The sequence below is a fragment of the Anolis sagrei genome, chromosome 11 (assembly GCF_037176765.1).
Source record: "Anolis sagrei isolate rAnoSag1 chromosome 11, rAnoSag1.mat, whole genome shotgun sequence".
NCBI classification, from domain to species: domain Eukaryota; kingdom Metazoa; phylum Chordata; class Lepidosauria; order Squamata; family Dactyloidae; genus Anolis; species Anolis sagrei.
This window is the reverse complement of record NC_090031.1, coordinates 29,769,216-29,795,487: the sequence shown is the minus strand read 5'-3', so window position 1 is coordinate 29,795,487 and position 26,272 is coordinate 29,769,216. Positions and strand designations below refer to the sequence as shown.

The window sequence follows — 26,272 nt, the reverse complement described above, 5'->3', positions numbered from 1 at the left end:
GTGGCCAGAATCCCCTCATGAAGCTGGAATGTTAAATAGCCTCTGTGTGTCTGTCTATATATGTTGTGTGTCTACGGCTTTGAATGTTTGCCATGTATGTGTACATTGTAATCTGCCCTGAGTCCCCTGCAGGGTGAGAAGGGCGGAATATCAATACTGTAAATAAATAAATATCTACCTTCCTAAAAATCTATCCATCCATCCATCCATCCACTCATCTATGCATCATCTCCCTCATCTGTCTGTCTGTCTGTCTGTCTGTCTATCTATCTATCTATCTATCTATCTATCTATCTATCTATCTATCTTCCCATCAATCGATCAATCAACCAACCAACCTACCTTCTTATCTATCCATCCATCCATTCATCCATCCGTCCGTCTACCTATCTACCTTCCTATATATTTATCCATCCACTCATCTATGCATCCTCTCCCTTGTCTATATCTCTATCTACCTACCTACCTAACTACCTACCTATCCTCCTGTCCATCTTTGTATTGATCAACCAACCTACCTACCTTCCTGTCTCTGTCTGTCTATCTATCTATCTATCTACCTACCTACCTACCTACCTTCCTATCTATCCATTGATCCACTCATCTATCCACCCTCTCCCTTGTCTATCTACCAACCTACCTACCTATCTAGCTTCTTATCTATCTTTCTATTGATCTATCGACCAACTTACCTTCCTATCTATCTATCTGACTGCCTGTCTACCTACCCACCTTCCTACCTTCCTGTCTATCCATCCATCCACTGATCTATACATTATCTATCTATCTATCTTCCTATCAATCTTTGTATAAATCAGTCAACCAACCTACCTTCCTATCTACCTACCTACCTACCTACCTATCCATCCATCCACTCATCTATACATCCTCTCCCATGTCGGTCTGTCTGTCTGTCTTTCTCTATCTATCTATCTATCTATCTATCTATCTTCCTATCTATTGATCGATTGATTGATTGACCTACCTTCCTATCTATCTATCTGCCTGCCTGCCTGTCTACCTACCCACCTACCTACCTACCTACCTTCCTATCTATCTATCTATCTATCTATCTATCTATCTATCTATCTATCTATCTATCTATCTCTCCATCCATCCATCCACTCATCTATACATCCTCTCCGTCTATCATCTATCTATCTATCTATCTATCTATCTATCTATCTATCTTCCTATCTTTGTATCAATTGATCAATCAACCAACCTACCTTCCTATCTGTCTGTCTATCTACCTACCTACCTACCTATCTATTTGACTATCTTTCTATCTACCTGCCTACTTTCCTATCTATCTATCTATCTATCTATCTATCTATCTACCCATCCATCCATCCATCCATCCATCCTCTCATCTATGCATCCTCTTCCTTGTCTGTCTGTCTGTCTATCTATCTATCGATTGACCGACCTACTTTCCTATCTGTCTGTCTGTCTGTCTATCTATCTACCTATCCATCCATCCATCCTCTCATCTATGCCTCCTCTCCCTTGTCTGTCTGTCTATCTATCTATCTTCCTATCCATCAAGCCATTGATTGACCAACCTAACTTCCTATCTGTCTGTCTATCTACTTACCTTCCTTCCTATCTATCCATCTATTCATTCATCCCCCCATCTGACTAGGCCAGGCCTGCTGGCAGAGGGAGGTCTTCTGCTGTGGCTTAAGTTGCGGCATTTCCAAAGGAAGAAGAGGAAGCTTACTTTGGTGTGGAACTCCATCTTGGTCCTCAGCAGCTTGAGGTAGACGCTGCACAGCTGGCCGTAGCCTTCGCTCAGGTGGCCCTGAGGAGGGAGGGAGGGAGGGGCGAGAACGAGGGGGCCTCAATTGGGGAATGAATGTGGGGGTCTCCACCTCAGGCTCCCCACGCTTGTGCCTCCCACTCACCCACATCCGGCTCATGTCGCTCAGCTCACTCTTGAATCTCACGGAGTCCTTCAAGACCTGCAGAGAAAGAGGAAGAGAAGAATGGAGTGTGAGGGAGTGGGCGGGCCTTCAAGAAGGAGGCGGGGTCTTCGGGAAGGAGGTGGGATCCCACATAAAAGCAGATGGAAAAATTCTCTGGTGAGATATCAAGGCTGAAGCAGATAAGTGAAGGAGCATATATATACAGCCTTCCAGATTTCAGTGGGTTCAACTGGTCTTCAATGCTTACGTTGGGGTGCCCATCGCGCAGGAGTTTGTGGAAGACATGGCAGAACTTCCAGCAGAGGACGGCGTTGCTGGAGAGCGGCAGGCGGTTGACGGCTGACCAAAACGTGTGGGCTCCTTTCTCATGGTGCGTGCCCAGGATGCAGGGTGCTAGCGGGGAACGGCGCTAAGGAAATCAGGTGATGGGAGGGTGGCCGTCCCATGGAACCCGGTGGGACGGACAGAGAGATAGCGGTCCGCACTCTCCTTCCTTCCTTGGTCCCTTTCTCTATGTGTCCTTTGCCTTCACTGAACCTCTCAGGGTAGCCAGTGTGGAGGGAGGAGAGAAAAAGGAAGGGAGGAAACGAAAGGAAGGAAAGGGAGGAAAGGAAGAGGCAGAAAGGGAGGAGATAAGGATGGAGGAAAAAGAGGAAAGAAGGAGGGAGAAAGCAAAAAGGAAGAAAGAAGGAAGGAGGGAAGTAAGGAACAGGTGGAAAGGAAGGAAATAAATAAATATTTTGAAATATCTCCTAGATGGAGATATAGATAACTAAAGTAGAAGTGGGTAATAAATATATTTATCATTATTATTAGTAGTAGTAGTATGTTTTCAATGTTTTGACATATTTCCTAGATAGAGAGATACATATCAAAAAGAGAGGCGGTTATTACATAAATTATTGTTATTATTATTATTTAAATGTTTTGCTATATCTCCTAGATAGAGATACAGATAATGGAAGGAGAAGCAGGTAATAAATTATTATTGTTATTATTATTTAAATGTTTTGCTATATTTCCTACATAGAGGTACAGATAACAGAAGGAGAAACAGATAATAAATTATTATTGTTATTATTATTTAAATGTTTTGCTATATCTCCTAGATAGAGGTACAGATAACAGAAGGAGAAACAGATAATAAATTATTATTATTATTGTTTAAATGTTTTACTATATCTCCTACATAGAGGTACAGATAACAGAAGGAGAAGCAGGTAATAAATTATTATTTATTATTAATAATAATATTAAATAAATTAAATAATATTAATATTATTTAATAAATAATAAAATATTATTTAATAATACATATTGTATTATTATAATGTATTATTTTATTATAACACAATATATTATATAATAATATATTACTTAACATATTCTATAATATATTATTATTTATTAATAATATATTATATTATTATAATATATTGTTATATTATTATATATAATATATATTATATATAAAATGTAATATATATTAAATAATATATGTTAAATAAATAAATAATAATGGTGATGATGATAATGACAATAATGCTGTTTTATATGTTTTGAAACAAAGTTAAATTGATTAAATATATATATATAGAGAGAGAGAGAGAATATGGAAAGGAGAAAGGGATGGCAGGAGTGACTCTGGCCCTAGAGGAAGGGCTGTCTTGTGTTGGTGCATGTGCAGAGTGCATTCCCCTCCCCCTCATCTAATATGGATCCTTCCGGAAACTATACGCTCCAGCCTCCTTCCAAAAGGATATTCCTGGCATGCTTCTCCTTGACCGCCACTTCCTGAGCGTTGATGGCCTTGTTGATGCTGACCGTCTGGAAAAGAAAGAAAAATTTTAAAAGGTCAGGAGGAAAGATTGTGGATCTGGGGATTGTAAGAATTCTTGACAGGAAACAATCAGGACCAGCTAACACCTCCCAACAAAGGATTTGAAGCTGCAAGGCTCTTTGATTTTAATCAAATTGGCCAATGGCAACATTGTCAAAGAGTTTTTTTTCTCCCACCCTGAACATCATTCTACAGGTATATAAACCTCACTTGCCTCCCAACCTCTCAGGATGCCTGCCATAGATGTGGGCGAAATGTCAGGAGAGAATACTTCTGGAACATGGCCAGGCAGAGATGTGGATCAGTGGATGGATAGAAGGTCAAAAGAGAGAGATGAATGGTAGAGGGATGGAGAAATAAGTAGATAGATGATGGATGGATAGAAAGGTAGATAGATAAGTGGATAAATAAGTAAAGAGGGAGAGATGAATATAGAGCTGGAAGAACGGATGGGGGAGAGGTGGATCAATGAGTAGATGATAGAAGAGGACAGAGAAAGAGAGGGATAATAAGTAGATACATAGAGCTGGAAGAGAGATCCAGTCTAAGCCATCTGCTGCCAGGCAGGAAGATAGAATTACTATATTATTATTATTATTATTATTATTATTATTATTATTATACATGTAAAATAAAATAATAGTAATAAAATAATTAGTACTCCTAGAGCTGGAAGAAATCCCCAAGGCCATCCAGTCCACCCCCACTATATTATTATTATTATTATTATTATTATTATTTCATTATTACACTCCTAGAGTTGGAAGAGACCCCCAAGGCCATCCAGTCCACCTCTATCATTATCATTATTATTATCATCATCATTATTATAATATCATTATTAGACCCCTAGAGTTGGAAGAGACCCCCAATGCCACCCAGTTCACCCCCATCATCATAATCATCATCATCATCATCATCATCATCATCATCATCATTATTAGACCCCTAGAGTTGGAAGAGACCCCCAAGGCCACCCAGTCCACCCCCATCATCATCACCATCATCATCATCATATCATTATTAGACCCCTAGAGTTGGAAGAGACCCCCAAGACCACCTAGTCCACCCCCATCATCATCATCACCATCATCATTAGATACATTATCATTATCATTAGATATCATTAGAAGGGAGATCCAGTCCAAGCCACCTGCTGCCAGGCGGGAAGATAGAATTACTATTATATTATGTAATTATTATTATTATTATTATTATTATTATTATAGTTCCATTATTGTACAATAAAATAATAATAATAACATAATTAGTACTTCTAGAGCTGGAAGAAATTCCCAAGGCCATCCAGTCCACCCCACTATATTATTATTATTATTATTATTATTATTATTTCATTATTACACTCCTAGAGTTGGAAGAGACCCCCAAGGCCATCCAGTCCACCCCACTATATTATTATTATTATTATTATTATTATTATTATTATTTCATTATTACACTCCTAGAGTTGGAAGAAATCCCCAAGGCCATCCAGTCCACCCCACTATATTATTATTATTATTATTATTATTACTTCATTATTACACTCCTAGAGTTGGAAGAGACCCCCAAGGCCATCCAGTCCACCCCCATCATCATCATCATCATCATTATTGTACAATAAAATAATAATAATAACATAATTAGTACTTCTAGAGCTGGAAGAAATCCCCAAGGCCATCCAGTCCACCCCACTATATTATTATTATTATTATTATTATTTCATTATTACACTCCTAGAGTTGGAAGAGACCCCCAAGGCCATCCAGTCCACCCCACTATATTATTATTATTATTATTATTATTATTATTATTATTATTATTATTATTATTTCATTATTACACTCCTAGAGTTGGAAGAAATCCCCAAGGCCATCCAGTCCACCCCACTATATTATTATTATTATTATTATTATTATTACTTCATTATTACACTCCTAGAGTTGGAAGAGACCCCCAAGGCCATCCAGTCCACCCCCATCATCATCATCATATCATTATTAGGCCCCTAGAGTTGGAAGAGACCCCCAAGGCCACCCCCATCATCATCATTTCAATAGGTACTGCTCTGGCAGGAAGGTAACGGCACTCCATGCAGTCATGCCAGTGGCCACATGACCAAGGAGGTGTCTATGGACAATGCTGGCTCTTCAACTTAGAAATGGAGATGAGCACCAAAGTCCCAGAGTCGGACACGGCTGGACTTAATGTCAAGGGGAAACCTTTACCTTAGACTCGTAGAGTTGGATGAGACCTCCAAGGCCATCCAGTCCACCCCCATTATTATTATTATTATTATTATTATTATTATATCATCATAATCACCATTAGACTCCTAGGGTTGGAAGAGACCCCCAAGGCCATCCAGTCCACCCCCATTATTATTATTATTATTATTATTATTATTATTATATCATCATCATCATCATCACCATTAGACTCCTAGGGTTGGAAGAGACCCCCAAGGCCATCCACTGTATTATTATTCTATAATTATAATTATATTATTCTATAATAATATTACTATTTTCCTGCCTAGCAGAAGGGGGTTGGACTGGATGGCCCTTTGGTCCCTTCCAACTCTAGGAGTCTAATACTATTGTTACTACTAATAATAACAATTGATAATAATAACAACAATAAATAGTAAAATAATAATAATTTTATCTTGATAATGATGGAATCGCCTTCCCTGGAGGCTTTGTAACAGAGGCCGGATGGCCATCTGCCGGGAGGGTTTTAAGATGCTTTTCCTGCCCAGCTCTGAGATTTGCCTTTGATCTCGAAGGGGCTTTCTTGCACAAGGCCTGGACCAAAGAGCAGCAGGAGAGGTCAAGGATCTTGCAACACTGACCACAAGCTTCCTCTCCAAGGAAGAAGAAGCTGCTCTGGTGCTGCCTCCGCCTCTGGGTTCGGTTCCCTATTTTGAGCACAGAGCAATGCAAAGGGAGCACTTTGGTGATGCTTTTCCTTCATACAGCAGAACGGGGTTGGACCGGATGACCTTTGGGGTCCCTTCCAACTCTAGAAGGACAATAATAATAATACTAATAGACAGATAATAATATTATCTTCCTGCGTGGCAGAACGGGGTTGGACTGGATGGTCTTTGGGGGTCTCATCCAACTCTAGGAGGCCAATAATAATAATAATAATAATAATAATAATTTTTATTTTAAAGATGTTTGACACAGCTCCCACCCTCCACCCCCTTCCCCCAGACATACAATTTACACCCAATAAACATACAATAAACTACAGAAATTACATTTGAAATATCAGTTTTAATCTCAATTTTTCCACTCCACATCTAAATGCATTCCCTAAATAATTCTTAACTGGATCCCACATACTCTTAATTATTATAACACATTCTATGTTGTCTATATTGCTCGATTTACAATTTGTTATCTGGTTTTAGAGAGAGTTGGAAAGATGAAACAACAACAATGCCAGCTTAGTGATTTTGTTTGCTGTGTACTAATCTTGTTATGTATCTAATAATAATAATAATAATAATAATAATAATAATAGAATTCTATCTGGCAGGAGGTCAGACTGGATGGCCTTTGGGGGTCCCCTTCCAACTCTAGAAGTCTAATATAAATAAATTATATATGTATGTGTGTGTGTGTGTGTGTATATATATATATATATAGTGGTATAGTACAATATAGTAATATATACTATTGTGCTATGCTAATAATATAATATATTGTATATACCTAAAATATTAATAACATAATATAATATATATACCATACATATAATCTTGATAATATTATAATGTAATACAAAATAATAATAATAATAATAATAATACAATACAATATATATATTATATACTATGATATGATATTGATAATATTTAATGTAATGCAATATAATATAATGTAATACAAAATAATAATAATACAATATAATACATATATATATATTATATACTATAATATAATATTGATTATATTTAATGTACTGCAATATATTATAATGTAACACAAAATAATAATAATACAATATAATATATATTATATACTATCCATATAATATTGATAATATTTAATGTAATGCAATATAATATTATAATGTAATACATAATAATAATGCAATATAATATATATAATATATATTATCCATATAATATTGATATTATTTAATGAACTGCAATATAATATTATAATATAATACAAAATAATAAAATATGATACAATAATATCTACTAATAATATTCTGATATACTAATACTACTCTATTAAATGTCATTACTACTGATAATATACAGGTGGTTGTGAGTTTTCCAGACTCTCTGGCCATGTTCCAGAAGCATTCTCTCCTGAAATTTCACCCACATCTATGGCAGGCAGGTGTCCTCAGAGGTTGTGAGGTCTGTTGGAAACTAGGCAAGTGATAATATATAATGATAATACCATTTTATGATGGTATATTTGCATATTTGAAATTGTCACGTTTTGGATCGTGAGCCGCTTTGGAGTCTCTCCGTAGGGAGAGATAAAGCAGAATATAAATAAATAATACACACACAGATAGATAGATAGATAGATAGATAGATAGATAGATAGATAGATAATATTGTCTTCCTGGCTCAGTGCCTCTCCTTCCTTCCTTCCCGGCACTAATTGGGGATTTCGGCTGTGATGTCACCAGCAGCCAATCAGGGAGGGGCAGGGACTCCCCTCTGTCCCCCTCCCCATTTCGGAAGAGGGCGCTTCCCCCAAGAATGGAGGATGGAGGAAGAAGAGAAGGAAAAAAACGATGAGGAGGAAGAAGAGATGGGAACAGGGTCTTCCCCGAAGGAAGAAAATAGAAGGAAGAGGAGGAAGGACTGAGGAAAGAAGAGGAGGGGAAGGGAGGAAGGAAGAAGAGGAGGAATAGAAGGAAGAGGAGAAAGAAGAGAAGGAAGAGAAAGGGGATAAGGAGGAGGAGATTCCCCAGATGGAAGGAGGGAGAAGCCTTCCACCTCCTCTTCCTCCTCCTCATCTTCTTCCTCCTCCTCCTCATCTTCTTCCTCCTCCTCATCTTCTTCTTCCTTCTCTTCTTCCTCCTCCTTCTCTTCTTCCTCTTCATCAGAGGGACCCGGCTGCTTCTGACTTACCGTCTTGCCCACCTCCATGGTCCTCCTTCCCTTCCTCGGGCGACTGCGGGGCGGATGCCCATGCCCGGCCCACCCTCTTCCTCTTTCTCCTCCTCCTTCTCCTCCTCTTTCTCCTTCCCTCCTTCCTTCCTCTTCCAGGCGCTGCTGCTGCTCCTGCTGCCGCGCATCATCATCTCATCAGAAGCAAGCGGGGGCGCGCCTGGGAGGACAAAAGGCCGTTGGGAGGGGAGGAAGGAGAAGAAGAAAGGAGAGGAGGGGGAGAAAGGAAGGAAGGAAGAGTGAAAGGGATTCCCTGCCCCAAAGGCAGCAAAATAAAGAGACAATGCAAAGGGTCCCTCAGGCTGTAGGGAATATAGCTCCCCTAAAGGCATCCTTTCTTCTCTTTCTGTTTCCCATCTTCCTTTCTCCTTTCCTTCCCTTTCTTACTTCCTTCTCTCCCTTCCCTCTATGTTTCCTACCTCCTCCTTTTCTCCATTTCGCTGTTTTCTCCCTCCCTTTCTTTTCCTTCCCTCTGTTTCCTACCTCCCTTTCTCCCTTCCTTTCTGGTTCCTATCTCCCTTCCTACCTCCTTTCCCTTTGTTTCCTTTACCCCATCCTTCCTTCCTGCTTTCCCTTCTTCTCTCCCTTCCCTCTCTTTCGACTTCCCTTTCTTTTTTCTTTCTTCCTTTCTTCCCTTCCCTCTTTTTTCTACCTCCCTCCCTTTCTTACTTTTCTTTCTATTTCCTACCTACCTTCCCTTTCTGTTTCCTATCTCTCTTCTTTCCTTCCTCCCCTTCTTTTCTCCCTTCTCTCTGTTTTCTACCTTCCTCCCTTTCTTCACTTCCCTGTTTTCTACCTCTATCCCTTTCTTCTCTTCCTTCCCTGTTTCCTACCTCCCTTTCTCCCTTCCTTCTCTTTTCTGATTCCTATCTCCCTTCCTTCTTTTTCTTTCCTATCTCTCTGCCTTCTTTCCTGCTTTCCTTTCTTCTTTCCCTTCCCTCTCTGCTTTCTACCTCCCTTTTGTTCTTTTTTCTTTCTCCCTTTCCGCTATTCCCTTTTTTCTCCTTCTTTTCTTTCGTTCCTTTTCTTTCTATTTCCCACCTTCCCTTTTTCTTTCTTCTCTTTCCTACTTCCCTCCTTTTCTTCCTTCCTTCCCTTCTTCTCTCCCTTTCCTTTCTGTTTTCTACCTTCCTACCTTTCTTTCCTTATCCCTTTTTTTACTTCCCTGTTTTCTACCTCCCTCTTTTCTTCTCTTCCTCCCCTCTACTTCCTACTTCCCTTCCTTCCTTCTCTTTCTCTACCTTTCTTCCTTCCTTTCTTCTTTCTATTTCCTACCTTTCTTTCTTTTTTCTTTCTTTCTTCTTTCCAGTTTCCTCTCTCTCTCCTTTCCTTCCTTCCTTCTCTGTTTCCTACCTGCTTCTCTTCCTTCCTTTCTTCTCTCCCTTCCCTTTCTGTTTTCTACCTCCCTACCTTTCTTCTCTTTCTTCCCTCTATTTCCTACTTCCCTCCCTCTCTTTGGTGAGACCACCAAAGAAAAAGGAAACATTGGGGAGCATCAATTCGATGCTATAGAAGAGACCTAGGCTAACTAAGGCCCTCCAGGTGTTTTGGACTTCAACTCCCACAATTCCTAGCAGCCTACCGGCTGCTAGGAATTGTGGGAGTTGAAGTCCAAAACACCTGGACGAAAGGCCCAAAAGATAAGCATTAGATTGGAGTAAACAGGGTATTATTGAGCAGCCTGGCCTCCTCCTCCCTTGGCTTGCCATCCAACCCACTGACCCACTTTTATGGCTCCCGCAGGGCTTCCTTCCTTCCTCCACAGGGAAAGAAGGGAGGGAGGGAAGAAGGAAGGCAGGGTGGAAGTCCTATCTGCCCAGAAGACCAAGGGCAAAAGGGAAAGAAGGCTCTGCGCCAGGAAAGAAGGGGAAAGAGCCCTCGCCCTGCTTTCGCCGCCATCGATCCAGTTATTTTTAGTCTCCTTTCCGGCCAGTTTGTTCTTGCCAGGCAGCCCAGGATCCGAGCAGAGACTGGGAACGGCTTAGGAAGGAAGGAAGGAAGGAAGGAAGGAAAGAAGGAGAGGGAGGGAGGGAGGGAGAGCAGGAAGGATAGATAGGCAGATAGATAGATTGATGGATGGATGGAAGGAAGGGTGGATAGGAGGAAGGAAGGTAAGACAGGAGGGAAGAAAGGAAAAGGAAGGAAGGAGAGTGGGAAAGGAGGGAGGTAGGTAGCAAGGGAAGGAAGGAAAGAAGGAGGGAAGGAGGGTGGGAAAGAAGAAGAGAGGGATAGGATGGAAGGGAGGAGGGAAAGGAGGAGGGAAAACAGAAAGGAAGGAGGGTGGGAAAGAAGGAGAGAGGGAGAGGATGGATGGAAGGAAGAAAGGAGGGAAGGAAGGAAAACAGGAAGGAAGTAGGGTGGGAAAGATGGAAAGAGGGAGAGGAGGGAAGGAAAACAGGAAGGAAGGAAGGAAGGAAGGAAGGAAGGAAGGAAGGAAGGAAGGAAGGAAGGTGGGAAAGAAGGAGAGAGGGATAGGATGGAAGGAAGAAAGAAGAGAGGAAAAAGGGAAGGAAGGAGGGTATGAAAGAAGGAGAGAAGGAGGGAGAGGATGGAAGAAAGGGAGGAGGGAAGGAAAGAAGGAAAAAAGGAAGGAAGGAGGGTGGGAAAGAAGGAGGGAAGGAAGGAAAAAAGGAAGGAGGGTGGGAAAGGAGGGAGGTAGGCAGCGAGGGAGGGAAGGAAGGAAGGAAAAAGGAAGGAAGGGGGGGTGGGAAAGAAGGAGAGGAGGAAGGAAGGGAAATAGGAACCTCTGAGGATGCCTGCCACAGATGCAGGCGAAACGACAGGAGAAAATTCTTCTAGAACATGGCCATAGAGCCCGAAAAACCTACAACAACCCAACAACAACAATTTACTTGCCTCTTGTTATTGCTCGAGTGGGGGACAACATAACTTAAATTCCCATATTCCTATCTATCTATCTATCCATCCACCCATCCATCCACTAACCCATCCTCTATCTCAGCCATCCATCCTTTCAGTCTGTCTATCTATATGTCTGTTGTCTGTCTATCTATATATCATCTACTATTTATTTATTTATTTATGATATTCCTATGCCGCCTTTCTCAAACCTGAAGGCAACTCAAGGCGGCTTACAAATTGGCAGCAATTTGATGCCATAACAATCTATCTATTCATCCATCCATCTAGCTTTATCAATCTGTCTATCCAATCATCTATCCACCCTCTATCATCTATTTTTCTTATCTATCTATCTATCTATCTATCTATCTATCTAACGGAATGTTGGTGGACAGGAAAAGAGATTTAAAGATGGGCTCAAAGCCAACCTTAAAAACTCTGGCATAGACACTGAGAACTGGGAAGCCCTGGCCCTTGAGCACTCCAGCTGGAGGACAGCTGTGACCAGCAGTGCTGCAGAATTTGAGGAGGCACGAGTGGAGGGTGAAAGAGTGAAACGTGCCAGGAGGAAGGCGCGTCAAGCCAACCTCGACCGGGACCATCTTCCACCTGGAAACCAATGCCCTCACTGCGGAAGAAGATGCAGAGCAAGAATAGGGTTCCACAGCCACCTACGGACCCACAAGGAAATCCATAATGGAAGACCATCTTACTCGTCCAACAAGGGATCGCCTAAGGAAGGAAGGATTGTTGTATCTATCTATCTATCTATCTATCTATCTATCTATCTATCTATCTATCTATGTCAGTCATTTATCCTTCCAGTCTGTCTATCTGTATGTCTATATCAACTATCTATCTTTATTGTCTATCCATCCACTCATCTATATCTATCTATCATTCTGTCTATCTTTAGCACTATCAATCTATCTATCCACTCGTCTATCCATCCTCTATCTATTATCTATCTTTATCATGAATCTATCCATCCACTCCTCTTTCTATTTATCTATCTCAGCCATTCATCCTTCCAGTCTGTCTGTATATCATCTATCTAGAAATCCATCCACTCATCTATCCATCCTCTATCTATTATCTATCTGTATCATCTCTGTCTATCCACTCATCCATCCATCTATCCATCCATCTATCTATCTATCTATCTATCTATCTATCTATCTATCTATCTTTATCTCTGTCTTTATCTCTCTCTCTCTCTATCTATCTATCCATCCACTATCTATCTTCACCATCTATCCAGTTTCTCTGTGTGTCTATCCATCCACTCGTCAATTCATCCTCTATCTATCTATCTATCTATCTATCTATCTATCTACCTCAGCCGTTCATCCTTCTAGTCCATCTGTCTGTCTGTCAATCCATCCACTATCAATCAATCCACTCATCTATCTATCTATCTATCTATCTATCTATCTATCTATCTATCTATCCATCCACTATCAATCCATCCACTCATCTATCTATCTATCTATCTATCTATCTACTCATCTATCCATCCTCTGTCTATCTGTTATCTATCTTTATCATCTATCTATCTATCCACTCATCTATCCTCTCAATCTGTCTATCGATCTATCTTTATCTCTATCTATCCACTCGTCTATTTATCTTCATCATCTGTCCAGTCTATCTGTGTGTCTATCCATCCACTCATCTATTCATCCTCTTATCTATCATCTGTCTGTGTGTCTATCCACCTATCTATTATCTATCTTTCTCACTATGTATCTACCCATCCACTCGTCAATCCATCCTCTCTCTCTCAGCCATTCATCCTTCCAGTCCGTCTATCTGTATGTCTATCTGTCTATCAATCCGTCCACTCATCCATCTATCTATCTATCTATCTATCTATCTATCTATCTATCTATCTATCTATCATCTATCCATCTAGCTTTCAATTCATCACTCATCTATCCACCCTCTATCTGTTATCTATCTTTATCATCTATCTGTCTATCTATCCACTCATCTATCCTATCTATCTATCTATCTATCTATCTATCTATCTATCTATCTACTCGTTTATCCATCTTCATCATCTATCCAGTCTATCTGTGTGTCTATCTATCCATCCTATTATCTATCCTCTGTCTATGTATCTATCCATCTTCTATCTATCTATTATCTATCTTTATCACTATCTATCTATCCATCCACTCGTCAATCCTTCCTCTATCTATCTATCTATCTCAGCCATTCATTCATCCTTCCAGTCCGTCTATCTGTCTGTCCGTCTATCTATCAGTCCGTCCACTCATCTATCTATCTATCTATCTATCTATCTATCTATCTATCTATCATCTATCCATCTATTCATCAATCCATCCACTCATCTATCCACCCTCTGTCTATCTGTTATCTATCTTTATCATCTATCTATCTGTCTGACTATCCACTCATCTATCCGCTCAATCTGTTTATCATCTATCTATCTATCTATCTATCTATCTATCTATCTATCTATCATCTATCTATCCACTCGTCTAGCTATCTTCAACATCTATCCAGTCTATCTGTGTGTCTATCCATCCACTCATCTACCTATCCTCTTATCTATCTATCATCTGTCTGTGTAGCTATCCATCTTCTATCTATTATCTATCTTTATCACTACCTATCTATCCATCCACCCGTCAATCCATCCTCTATCTATCTATCTATCTATCTATCCATCCATCTCAGCCATTCATCCTTCCAGTCTGCCTATCTAATCGATCGATTGATCATCTATCCTGCCAAACGATTGTGTTTCCATAACCCTTTCGACATCTCCACTCTACAGGAACTGGCGGTCCTGTTGGGGAGGGAATGCTGGGAGATGTAGTCCAGGGATTGCAATTAAGGAAGGAAGGAAGTCAAACTTTATTTCTCTCCCGCCCTATCTCCCCATGGGGGCTCAGGTCGGTTCACAACATAAAAGACTATTGTTCAATACCATATAATACAACAACAGACCAAAACAATTTGAAATGAACACAACAGCGCAATCAACAATAACACTGTCTGGCCAATATTTCACTGGTGGAGCCACACAGGCCCTCATCGCAGACTCCAAACAAAGGAATTAGGCCTAGACAACAAAAGAGTGTTTTTATTTTAATTATTTATGTTTATTTGTTTGTTTTGCGTATGCCCTTCTTCCTTTGTCCTCTTTGTTTTTGTTCTTTTTGGAACTCAATAAAAATACTTAATAAGGCATGGAGGGCACACTCCTTCCATAACCGTCCATTGGTAATGTCAAACCATTGCTCGGTTGCCCATGTCTTTAAATAGCCAAGAGATAGAGATAGATAGATATATATAGCCCTGCTGCAGCACTTTGATAGGACTCCAGTCCCAATGTATCAAAACCTATGCATATATATATACAAATAGCTATAGCTCCCACTACACAGGAAATACCAAAGTCCCTCCCTCCAATGACATTGCAGGTTATTGTGAGCGCCATGAACATACTGCCCACTACACAAGTGAAAGCTTTCGTACAGGGACAATTTCATCCTTGATTTTATGTGTTTCCTCCACCACAGACATCCCAGTGTTCTTTTCTCTTAATTAGTGTGGAATTTGCATGACCCTGTCCACTGCCTCTCCCATAATCCTTTGAGACAGGGATGGACTATGGATGATAGGACTTGCAATACCTTCACTCACTTCCTGAGACCACTGCGACCCCCACGAATGACAGACCTGAACCAAACGTGACACACAGGCACCCCATAACCCACTTTATCTCCTAGTGCAGTTTGGGGGAGGATGAACCATGAATGATGGGATTTGCAGTGCTTTCACTCACTTTCAGAGACTGCTGTGACCCCCACAAATGACAAGACCTGGAGCAAACGTGACACACAGACATCCCATAACCCACTTTACCTCCTGGTGGGGTCTGGGGAAGGATGGACCATGAATGGTGGGATTTGCAGTGCTTTCACTCACTTTCAGAGACTGCTGTGACCTCCACGAATGACAGACCAGGACCAAATGTGACACACAGACACCCCATAACCCTCTTTACCTCCTGGTGCAGTTTGGGGGAGGATGTACCATGAATGATGGGATTTACAGTGCTTTCACTCACTTTCAGAGACCACTGCGACCTCCACGAATGACAGACCTAGACCAAACATGGCACACAGACCCTCCCCACGACCCAATTTACACCCTGGTGCAGTTTGGTGGAGAATGTACCACACATGATGGGATTTGAAGTACCTTCACCTGATTAGGCTGCCACAGACCACTGTGATCCCCACGAATGAAGGACTTGGACCAAACATGGCACACAGACACCTGCCCCCAATGACCAACACCACAAAAGGGAGAACTGATCCATCCCTGTGGGAGTTATAGTTCACCCTGCAACCAGAGAACATTCTGAACCCACCAGTTACAACCTCTATATTTATTTATTTACTAGCTGTACCCACCACACGTTGCTGTGGCCCACCTTCCCTCCCTCTTTCTCTCCTTCCTTCCTTCCCTCCCTCTTTCCTTCCTTCCCCTTTTCTCTTTCCTTCTTTCTCCCCCATTTTTCTTTCTCTCCTTTCTTCCTTCTCTACCTATTCTTGGACTGTCACTCCCAGCAGTCCTCCTGATTAATCTGTCTACCTACTATCTATCTCTATCTATATATCTTATCTGTCTGAAGGACTGCTGGGAGTTGCAGTGCAAGAATAGGAAATAAGTACAGATTGGGATGCTGTCAAAGAATTCCAAGGAGAAGAAAGCTTGCATCTTGGAAGCAGTGCCTTTGGAGCATCTTCCTCCCCTAAAGGACCTGGTCTAGGGGATGCTGGGAACTGTCGTTTTTGCGCATGCACTGTATTGTCAATTAGCTTTTTTATGTTTTTAAGTCCTTTCTGCTATTTTTTGGGTGGGGTTTATGAGTGATGGTCATTTGTCGGTCTGTTAGGGGTGTAGTGTCCAAATTTGGTGTCAATTCATCCAGTGGTTTTTGAGTTATGTTAATCCCACAAACGAACATTACATTTTTATTTATATAGATTACTTATTTATGACCTTTATATGCTGCCCTTCTCACCCTGAAGGGGACTTAGAGCGGCTTACAAGGAATATGTAAATACAATATATTATATTATTACCATAGGACAAAAACATCTACTTCTGCTTCATTGACTATTCTAAAGCCTTTGACTGTGTGGATCATAATAAATTGTGGCAAGTTCTTGGTGGGATGGGCATCCCAAGCCACCTTGTCTCTCTCCTGAGGAATCTGTACAAGGACCAAGTAGCAACAGTAAGAACTGACCATGGAACAACAGACTGGTTCAAGATTGGGAAAGGCGTACGGCAAGGCTGCAGACTCTCACCCAACCTTTTCAACGTGTATGCAGAACACATCATGCGAGGATGTGCGGGGCTTGAGGAATGCAAAGCTGGGGTGAAAATTGCTGGAAGAAACATTAACAACCTCAGATATGCAGATGACACCACTCTGATGGCCGAAAGCGAGGAGGAGCTGAGGAGTCTTCTAATCAAGGTGAAAGAAGAAAGCGCAAAAGCCGGGTTGCAGCTAAATGTCAAAAAAACCAAAATTATGGCAACAAGAATGACTGACAACTGGAAAATAGAGGGAGAAACCGTGGAGGCCGTGACAGACTTTGTATTTCTAGGGGCAAAGATGACTGCAGATGCAGACTGTAGCCAGGAAATCAGAAGACGCTTACTTCTTGGGAGGAGAGCAATGTCCAGTCTCGATAAAATAGTAAAGAGTAGAGACATCAGACTGGCAACAAAGATCCGCCTAGTCAAAGCCATGGTATTCCCTGTAGTCACCTACGGATGTGAGAGCTGGACCTTAGGGAGGGCTGAGCGAAGGAAGATTGATGCTTTTGAGCTGTGGTGTTGGAGGAAAGTTCTGAGAGTGCCTTGGACTGCGAGAAGATCCAACCAGTCCATCCTCCAGGAAATAAAGCCCGACTGCTCACTGGAGGGAAGGAGACTAGAGACAAAGTGGAAGTCCTTTGGCCACATCATGAGGAGACAGCAAAGCCTAGAGAAGACAATGATGCTGGGGAAAGTGGAAGGCAAAAGGAAGAGGGGCCGACCAAGGGCAAGATGGATGGATGGCATCCTTGAAGTGACTGGACTGACCTTGAGGGAGCTGGGGGTGGTAACGGCCGACAGGGAGCTCTGGCGTGGGCTGGTCCATGAGGTCACGAAGAGTCGGAGACGACTGAACGAATGAACAACAACATTACTATATTGTGCTATTTATTTTTTATTTATTTCCTATATTTGTATTATATAGTATAGTGCTATACCATTATACTGCAATATTATTAGTAATATTACATGTAATAAGAAATATATAATGAGCTCTCCTCCGCAAACTACCTGCTTCTCTCTTTTATCTCGCCCGAGTTTTTAATTAATTTTAATCAGTTTGTCTTTTAATCATTACATGTAGCCCACCCATTGTTATTGTGTCTGTCCTTATTGTAATTTTTACATTATTATGTATGCATATGTTTTATGCAAATATGATGGTACTGTTTATTGTTCGCATTTTCAGTTTGTGTTTTGGTTTCTTCTTTATTGTAATTGTTGTTTGGGCTTGGCCTCATGTAAACCGCTCCGAGTCCCCATCGGGGAGATGGTGGCAGGGTATAAATAAAGTTTTTTATTATTGTTATTATTATTATTATGCATTACATTATAATATTATTATCAATATTATAATTATAATTATAATAGGACCCCCCGGTAGCGCAGTGGGTTAAACCCCTGTGCTGGCAGGACTGAAGACTGACAGATTGCAGGTTTGAATCCGGGGAGAGGCGGATGAGCTCCCTCTATCAACTCCAGCTCCTCATGCGGGGACATGAGAGAAGCCTCCCACAAGGATAAAAAAAAATCAAATCATCCAGGCGTCCCCTGGGCAACGTCCTTGCAGACGGCCAATTCTCTCACACCAGAAGCGACTTGCAGTTTCTCCTGACACGACAAAAAAAAAATCAATATTATATGTGTATACAATATATTATATTATTACCACAACTCAATATTAGCATTATATATTACTATATTGTTCTATGCAACTACATTGTAATATGATTAGTAATATTATATATAATATGAAATATAAAATTATTATATTATTATTAGTATTATATTTATTAGATAATAATATTATCAATATTATGTGTGTGTGTGTGTGTGTGTGTGTGTATGTCTTGTGGGGTTCCTCAGGGTTCAATACTGTCTCCCATGTTGTTCAACATCTACATGAAGCCGCTGGGAGAGATCATCCGGAGTTTCGGGGTACTATGTCATCTGTACGCGGATGATGTCCAACTCTGTCACTCCTTTCCACCTTCTTCTAAGGAGGCTGTCCAGGTCCTGAACCGGTGCTTGGCCGCTGTGACGGTCTGGTTGAGGGCGAACAAATTGAAATTGAATCCAGGCAAGACAGAGGTCCTCCTGGTCAGTCGCAAGGCCGAACAGGGCATAGGGTTACAGCCTGTGTTGGATGGGGCTGCACTCCCCCTGAAGACGCAGGTTCGCAGCTTGGGTGTGACCCTGGACTCATCGCTGAGCCTGGAACCCCAGGTTTCAGCGGTGACCAGGGGAGCATTTGCACAGCTAAAGCTTGTGCGCCAGCTGCGCCCGTACCTTGGGAAGTCTGACTTGGCCACGGTAGTCCACGCTCTGGTTACATCCCGTTTAGACTACTGCAACGCTCTCTACGTGGAGTTGCCTCTGAAGACTGCTCGGAAGCTTCAATTGGTCCAACGATCGGCAGCCAGGTTGTTAACAGGAGCGGCACTCAGGGAGCATACCACTCCAGTGCTGCCAATTTATTACCGGGCACAATTCAAAGTGCTGGCTTTAGCCTTTAAAGCCCTAAATGGTTCTGGCCCGGCCTATCTGTCTGAACGCATCTCCTCCTATGAACCACTTAGGATGTTAAGATCATCTGGGGAGGCCCTGCTCTCAGTCCCGCCGGCTTCACAAGCACGCCTGGCGGGGACGAGAGACAGGGCCTTCTCAGTAGTGGCCCCCCAGCTGTGGAACGCTCTTCCTACAGACATTAGATCAGCCCCCTCCTTATTGGCATTCAGGAAGAGAGTGAAGACCTGGCTCTTTGAACAGGCTTTCAACTAAGCAGTGCAATTGATTGATTACTGGAGTATGGATTAATGGACAACGAGATCGGATGCTGATTCTATTGATGAGACGTGATGGATTGTTGTTTTCCTGTATTGTTGTACTGATGTCCTGATGTTAACTAATTGATATTACTGTTTTAAATGACTAATGATTTTGTACTGTATTGTTGATACTGGTTGTTAACCGCTCTGAGTCGCCGTTGGCTGAGAAGAGCGGTATACAAGCGAAGTAAATAAATAAATATAATATAATATTATAAGCATAGTGCAGGAGACAAGATGGAACTGTCTTCCTGGCCCCCTCTCCCTTCACTCTATAGAGGAAAGATGGATGGGAAATGAGCTTGCCAGCTGTGGGAACTACAACTCCCAGGCTCCCTTCCCGTTCCCCAAGCTGGCAAAGGCCTCTGGGAGTTGTAGTCTTGCAAAAGGCATTTTTCCCAATGCATGCCCAACTCTTCTTCTACATTCAGCTTTGTTTTATGCCTCCAAGTGGGTTTTATGGTATTTCATGGCTCTCAACGGGTTTGATTCCATTGCATGGCTCCAAATGGGGTTTCTTAGGCCCCGCCCTCTCCATCTCCTCAAAAGGAGAGGCAAAACTACATTTCCCAGCATGCCCTTCGCTGGAGAAGGGGCTCCATGAGGACCACAGGGCAATCGTTTAAACCCCTCCATAGGCATTTCCGGTTCCGCAGTAGTTACAAGCTCCCCGCGCGTTGACTACAACTCCCAGCCCCCCCCCCCCAGGACCACGGAGGCGGTGAGAGGAGGCGCAAGGGACGCCGGGAGTTGTAGTCCGGCCCCAGCCAGCGGCCTACCTGCCCCTTCTCGAAGGCTTCGCGCTCCATGGCGGACTCTCCCCCGCCTCCGCCGCTCCCTCCTGCCGCCCCCGGGGAGGCGCCGCGCCGGCCCAGCAGGCCCAAAGGGGCGCCCGCGACGTGGCGGCCCGAGGAGCGCTCCATCGCGGACCCCGCTCTGAGAGGAATTCGGCAGGCCTCACTGCTTTTCCGATTGGCCCGGCAGGCCGCCAATCATGCCTGCCCCAAGCCGCGATTGGAGGAAAATGCTGAGGAAGGCGGGGCTCTGAAGCTCTCCTCTTATTTCATCCCGCCCCGCCCTCCCGCTCGCATCGCTATTGGCCAAGATGAGCTGCCACTCATGCCTTCCCCGCGCCGCTATTGGAGGAAAGTCCTAAATAAAGCGGGGCTTTGCGTTTCCCCCGCCCACCCGCGCCGCGAGTGGAGGAAAGTCCTGAGAAAGGTGGAGCTTTGAGTTTCCCCCGCTTTCAGTCCGCCCCGCCTATTGGCCAAGAAGCACTGCCACTCATGCTTTCCCTGCGCTGCCATTGGACGAATAGCTTGAATTCGGCGGGGCTTTGAGGCTCCCCCCGCTCACCCGCGCCGCGATTGGAGGAAACTCCTGAAGGAGGCGGGGCTTTGAGTCTCTCCTCCTTTTTCACCCCTCCCTCTCGCGCCGCCAGTCATGCCTTCCCCGCGCTGCGATTGGACGAATGTCCTGAATGAGGCGGGTCTTATTATTATTATTATTAAATGGATTGATTCCACTGATTTGGGCCTGCCTACCATTCCAATGGTGACCACTAGGGGGCGGTCGTACCTTACTAATTATTGCAGAGGAAGCCTCTCTTATGTCTGCTGATTGTGAGTGGACTACAACTCCCATAAGTCTGGACTCTGGTTGTGGGTGGACTATAACTCCCATAATTCTAAGGTTTGGTTGTGGGTGGACTATAACTCCCATAACTCTGGAGTCTGGTTGTGGGTGGACTACAACTCCCATAATTCTGGAGGCCGGTTGTGGGTGGACTATAACTCCCATAATTCTAAGGTTTGGTTGTGGGTGGACTCCCATAATTCTGGAGTCTGGTTGTGGGTGGACTAGAACTCCCATAACTCTGGAGTCTGGTTGTGGGTGGACTGCAACTCCCATAATTCTGGGGTCTGGTTCTGGGTGGACTACAACTCCCATAATTCTAAGGTCTGGTTATGGGTGGACTATAACTCCCTTAACTCTGGAGTCTGCTTGTGGGTGGACTACAACTCCCATAAACCCAGAGTCCGGTTGTGGGTGGACTACAACTCCCATCATCCCAGAGTCTGGTTTTGGGTGGACTACAACTCCCATAATCTGGGAGTCTGGTTGTGGGTGGACTACAACTCCCATAATTCTGGGCTCTGATCGTGGATGGACTACAACTCCCATAATCCAGGAGTCTGGTTGTGTCCCATCATGCTGTGTTCGGATTGTGAGTGGGCTACGACTCCCACAGTGCTGTGCTATTTTCATTGTGGGTGGACTACAACTCCCATTGTACTTGTTTGTGAACTACAACTCCCATCATTCTGCATTCTTTTGTAGTGGGTAGGCTACAACTCCCATCATGCTATTTTAATTGAGTGTGGACTACAAATCCCATCATGCAGTGTGTTTTTGATTGTGGGTGGACTACAACTCTCCCCCCCCCCCCCGCCAAAATATCCTAGGTAGATACAAACATATTTTCACTTTTATTATATAGATAGAAAAAAGTATAAAACATAAATAGATATATAATAAAAAACCAAATATTAGGAGGAAGGGGAATCTTAAATAGGATTAAATTAAGATCATGGATTCCCTGAGGCAAAGAGGAGGGCCTCATCGGCCTTCTCCGTTCAGCTCCAGCTCATTGACGTACTCCTGGACCCATCGCTCAGCCGGGTTGGAGCAGACCTCACGGCCCTTGCGGGTGATGAACCTGCAGCGGGAATGAACAGCGGGATATCAATACTCTTAACAGCAAGAATGAGAGTCTCCTTTGGGAGAAAAGAAGTATAATAATAATAATAATATAATCATCATCATCATCTTTCACTTTGGGAGAAAAGAAGCATAATAATAATAATAATAATAATAATAATAATAATAATAATAATAATAATATAAAATAATAATAATATAATAATCATTCACTTTAAGTGAAAAGAAGCATAATAATAATAATGATAATGTTGATAATAATAATAATAATAATAATAGTCTTAGCCACTTTAAGTCTTATTTGAGAGAAAAAAGCAGAATAATAATATATTAATAAGTGTCCGACGTGTGATCCAGTTCAACAACCAGCCTAGTGATCTTGTTTGCTCTATACTAATTTTGTTGTGTTTTTAATAATAATAATAATAATAATAATAATAATAATAATAATAATAATAAATAATAATCAGCCACTTTAAGTCTCCCTTGGGAAAAAAAGCAGGATAATAATAATAATAATAGTAATAATAATAATAAATATATAAAATAATATATAATAATAATAACAACCAGCCACTTCAAATATTCCTTGGGAGAAAAGTCGCATAATAATAATAATAATAATAATAATAATAAATAATAATAGTCAGCCACTTTAAGTCTCCCTTGGGAGAAAAGAAGCAGAATAATAATAGTAATAACAATAAATATAAAATAATATATAATAATATTCATTCGCTTTAGGTCTCTCTTGGGAGAAAAGAAGCAGAATAATAATAATAATAACAATAAATATATAAAATAATATATAATAATAATCAGCCACTTTAACTCTCCTTCAGGAAGAAAAGAAGTAGAATAATAACAATAATAATATACAATAATAATAATAATAATCCACTTTAACTCTCCTTTCGGAGTAAAGAAGGATACAAATAATAATAATAATTTAATAATAAATGATTATAATAACATATATTATTAAAAATGCATAAATATATAAAATATAGTAATAATAATAATAGTAATAATAATAATAATAATAATAATAATAATAAGCATCCTTACACTATGCCAGGCTGCGAGCAGCGGCTATTGGTCTCGTAGTAGTCAACCACGTGGCTCCGCGGGATCTTCCTCAGCGTGTAAGTGAAGCAGCAAGACGTTGGTGGGTCCGATCCCACTGCAAGAAAAGGGGAGAGTCCTATTAGTTATATTCTGTCTTCCCTTATGGCAGAAGGACTGGATGGCCTCTTGGGGACCCTTCCAACCCAATGAATGCCAACCTGGGGTTGTAATAGTTGTAATAATGTAATAGTAATCTCTCTTCCTTTATGGCAGAGGGAGGTTGGATGACCTTTAGAGGTCCCTTCTGACTCTATGATTCCAATAATAGTAATAATCACAATTAACAGATACTAATGTAATAATAATTAAGCAGAGGCTGGATGGCCATCTCTTGGAAGGGTTTGGGTGGGGCCATAAGGGGGTTGGATTGGATGGCCTCTTGGGGACCCTTCAAGCTCTATACTACAAGCTGAACATGGGTGAACAGTGCGATGCAGCAACTAAAAAGGTCAATGTGATAGCCTCTAGGGTTCTATGAAACCCCCTTCTGCCCTCAGGTTGGCCCATATGTGTGTCTACACTACAGCTCCCAAGACCTCCACTTGGAAGGGAGTATGCAGTGCTCCAAATACTGGCTAAAATAGAGAACAGTTTCCAGGTCGGTTTGAGTGGGGAATCCGCTCCAGGCTTTGGATGGAGCTCTCCATGGTCTGATGCCATTTGGGAGCAACAATCAGTACCTCGGAGAGCTCCTTCACAGTGCCAAGTAAGACCCGGAGTGGAATTTCCTACCTTAACTGACCTGGATCCCCATCTGTTTATATATTTATCATATATGTTTATTATTATTGAGAGTGATGTTATATTAAATATAATAATAATAATAATAATAATAATAATAATTGGGTCTGATCCTCCAGATTTCTACTTTCTCTCTATTATATCTCTCTTAATAATAATAATAATAATAATAATAATACATTTATTACATTTTATGCATTTAATATAATAATAGGGTGAGATGTTATATTAAATATTATAATAATACATGTGTATTATACTCTTATCCTTATTACTATTATTATTATCCCCTTTCAGGGGGAGAAGGGTGGGGTATAAATATAGGAAATAAATAAATATTAGAGCTCTCTCAATAATTATAAATAAATATAATAAATACACATGTATTATACCCTTATCCCAATTATTATTATTATTAATCTAATAATTAATACATAAATATAATAATAAATATATCATATTTATTAAAAATGCAAATTTATTATACTCTTACCCCTATTATTACTATTATTATTTATCTCCCAATAATAATAATACAGATAATATAATAAATACAAATTATCTTATCCCAATCATTACTATTATGTCTCCCAATAATAATATATAATATATATAATATTATACAGATATATCATACTCTTATCCCTATTATTACTATATGTCTCCCAATAATAGTAATAATAAATATATAATAAATAATATTATATTATATTCTTATCCATATTATTATTATATATCAATCTCAACAATAATAATAAATTAAATATAATAAATAGAAATGTATTATACTCTTATCCTTATTATTATAAATCTTCCAATAATAATAATAATCATAAATTAAATACAATAAAAGATATTCTTATCCTATATATATATATTATAATAAGTAACATATAAAAATATAAATTTATTATTAGACTTTTATCCATATTATTATATATCTCAATAATAATAATAATAATAAATTAAATATAATAAATAGAAATGTACTCTTATCCTTATTATTATATATCTTCCAATAATAATATAATATATATATAATATAATACAGATATATTATACTCTTATCCCTATTATTGCTAATAATAAATATATAATAAATAATATAATATTATACTCTTATCCATATTACTATTATTATTATATATTAATCTCAACAATAATAATAAATTAAATATAATAAATAGAAATGTATTATACTCTTATCCTTATTATTATATATATTCCAATAATAATAATAAATTAAATTCAAGAAAATATATCCTTATCCATATATATATATATAATTAAATATAATAAATAGAAATGTATTATATTCTTATCCCTATTATTATTATTATTATTATTATATATCTTCCAATAATAATCATAATAAATGAAATTTAATAAAAGATATTCTTATCCTTATATATATATATATATCTCATAATAATAAATTAAATATAATAAATAGAAATGTATTATATTCCTATTATTATTATTATATATCTCAATTATAATAATAAATAAAAATATAATAAATATAAATTATTATTATTATTATTATTATTGTTGCTACTCTGCTTCCCATCATCCCCAGCCCAGACTCACGTGGGGCAGAGGCGACTGGATTGCCCAGAAAGGCAACCAATAGCAGGACCAAGGCAGAAAAGGCCAGGAATGAAGAGGAGGAGGAGGATTTCATGGTTCCTGTTCTGGC

General features: G+C 40.4%; 2 protein-coding genes across 3 annotated transcripts in view; both read right to left on the bottom strand.

The window, feature by feature from the left end:
- HIP1 (huntingtin interacting protein 1) overlaps positions 1 to 20,951 on the bottom strand; it is a 51,679-nt gene extending 30,728 nt beyond the window's left edge. Inside the window, exons 1-5 of one of the 2 annotated variants that reach the window (XM_060756836.2) lie at positions 20,763 to 20,951; positions 3,692 to 3,755; positions 2,176 to 2,318; positions 1,908 to 1,964; positions 1,724 to 1,804 (exon numbers count right to left, since the gene is read on the bottom strand). In XM_060756836.2, coding sequence (XP_060612819.2) covers positions 1,724 to 1,804; positions 1,908 to 1,964; positions 2,176 to 2,318; positions 3,692 to 3,755; positions 20,763 to 20,906 — 489 coding nt within the window. In that variant the 5' untranslated portion in view covers positions 20,907 to 20,951. Of the gene's footprint in view, positions 1 to 1,723; positions 1,805 to 1,907; positions 1,965 to 2,175; positions 2,319 to 3,691; positions 3,756 to 8,881; positions 9,251 to 20,762 lie in introns of those variants that run through there. The other variant, XM_060756837.2, reaches the window with a different exon arrangement.
- Positions 20,952 to 22,504: 1,553 nt separating this feature from the next.
- LOC132763896 (C-C motif chemokine 4-like) overlaps positions 22,505 to 26,272 on the bottom strand; it is a 4,062-nt gene continuing 294 nt past the window's right edge. The window contains exons 1-3 of the mRNA XM_060757730.2: positions 26,164 to 26,272; positions 23,773 to 23,887; positions 22,505 to 22,702 (exon numbers count right to left, since the gene is read on the bottom strand). The exon at positions 26,164 to 26,272 is cut by the window's right edge and continues 294 nt beyond it. Coding sequence (XP_060613713.2) covers positions 22,603 to 22,702; positions 23,773 to 23,887; positions 26,164 to 26,257 — 309 coding nt within the window. The 5' untranslated portion in view covers positions 26,258 to 26,272 and the 3' untranslated portion in view covers positions 22,505 to 22,602. The remainder of the gene's footprint in view (positions 22,703 to 23,772; positions 23,888 to 26,163) is intronic.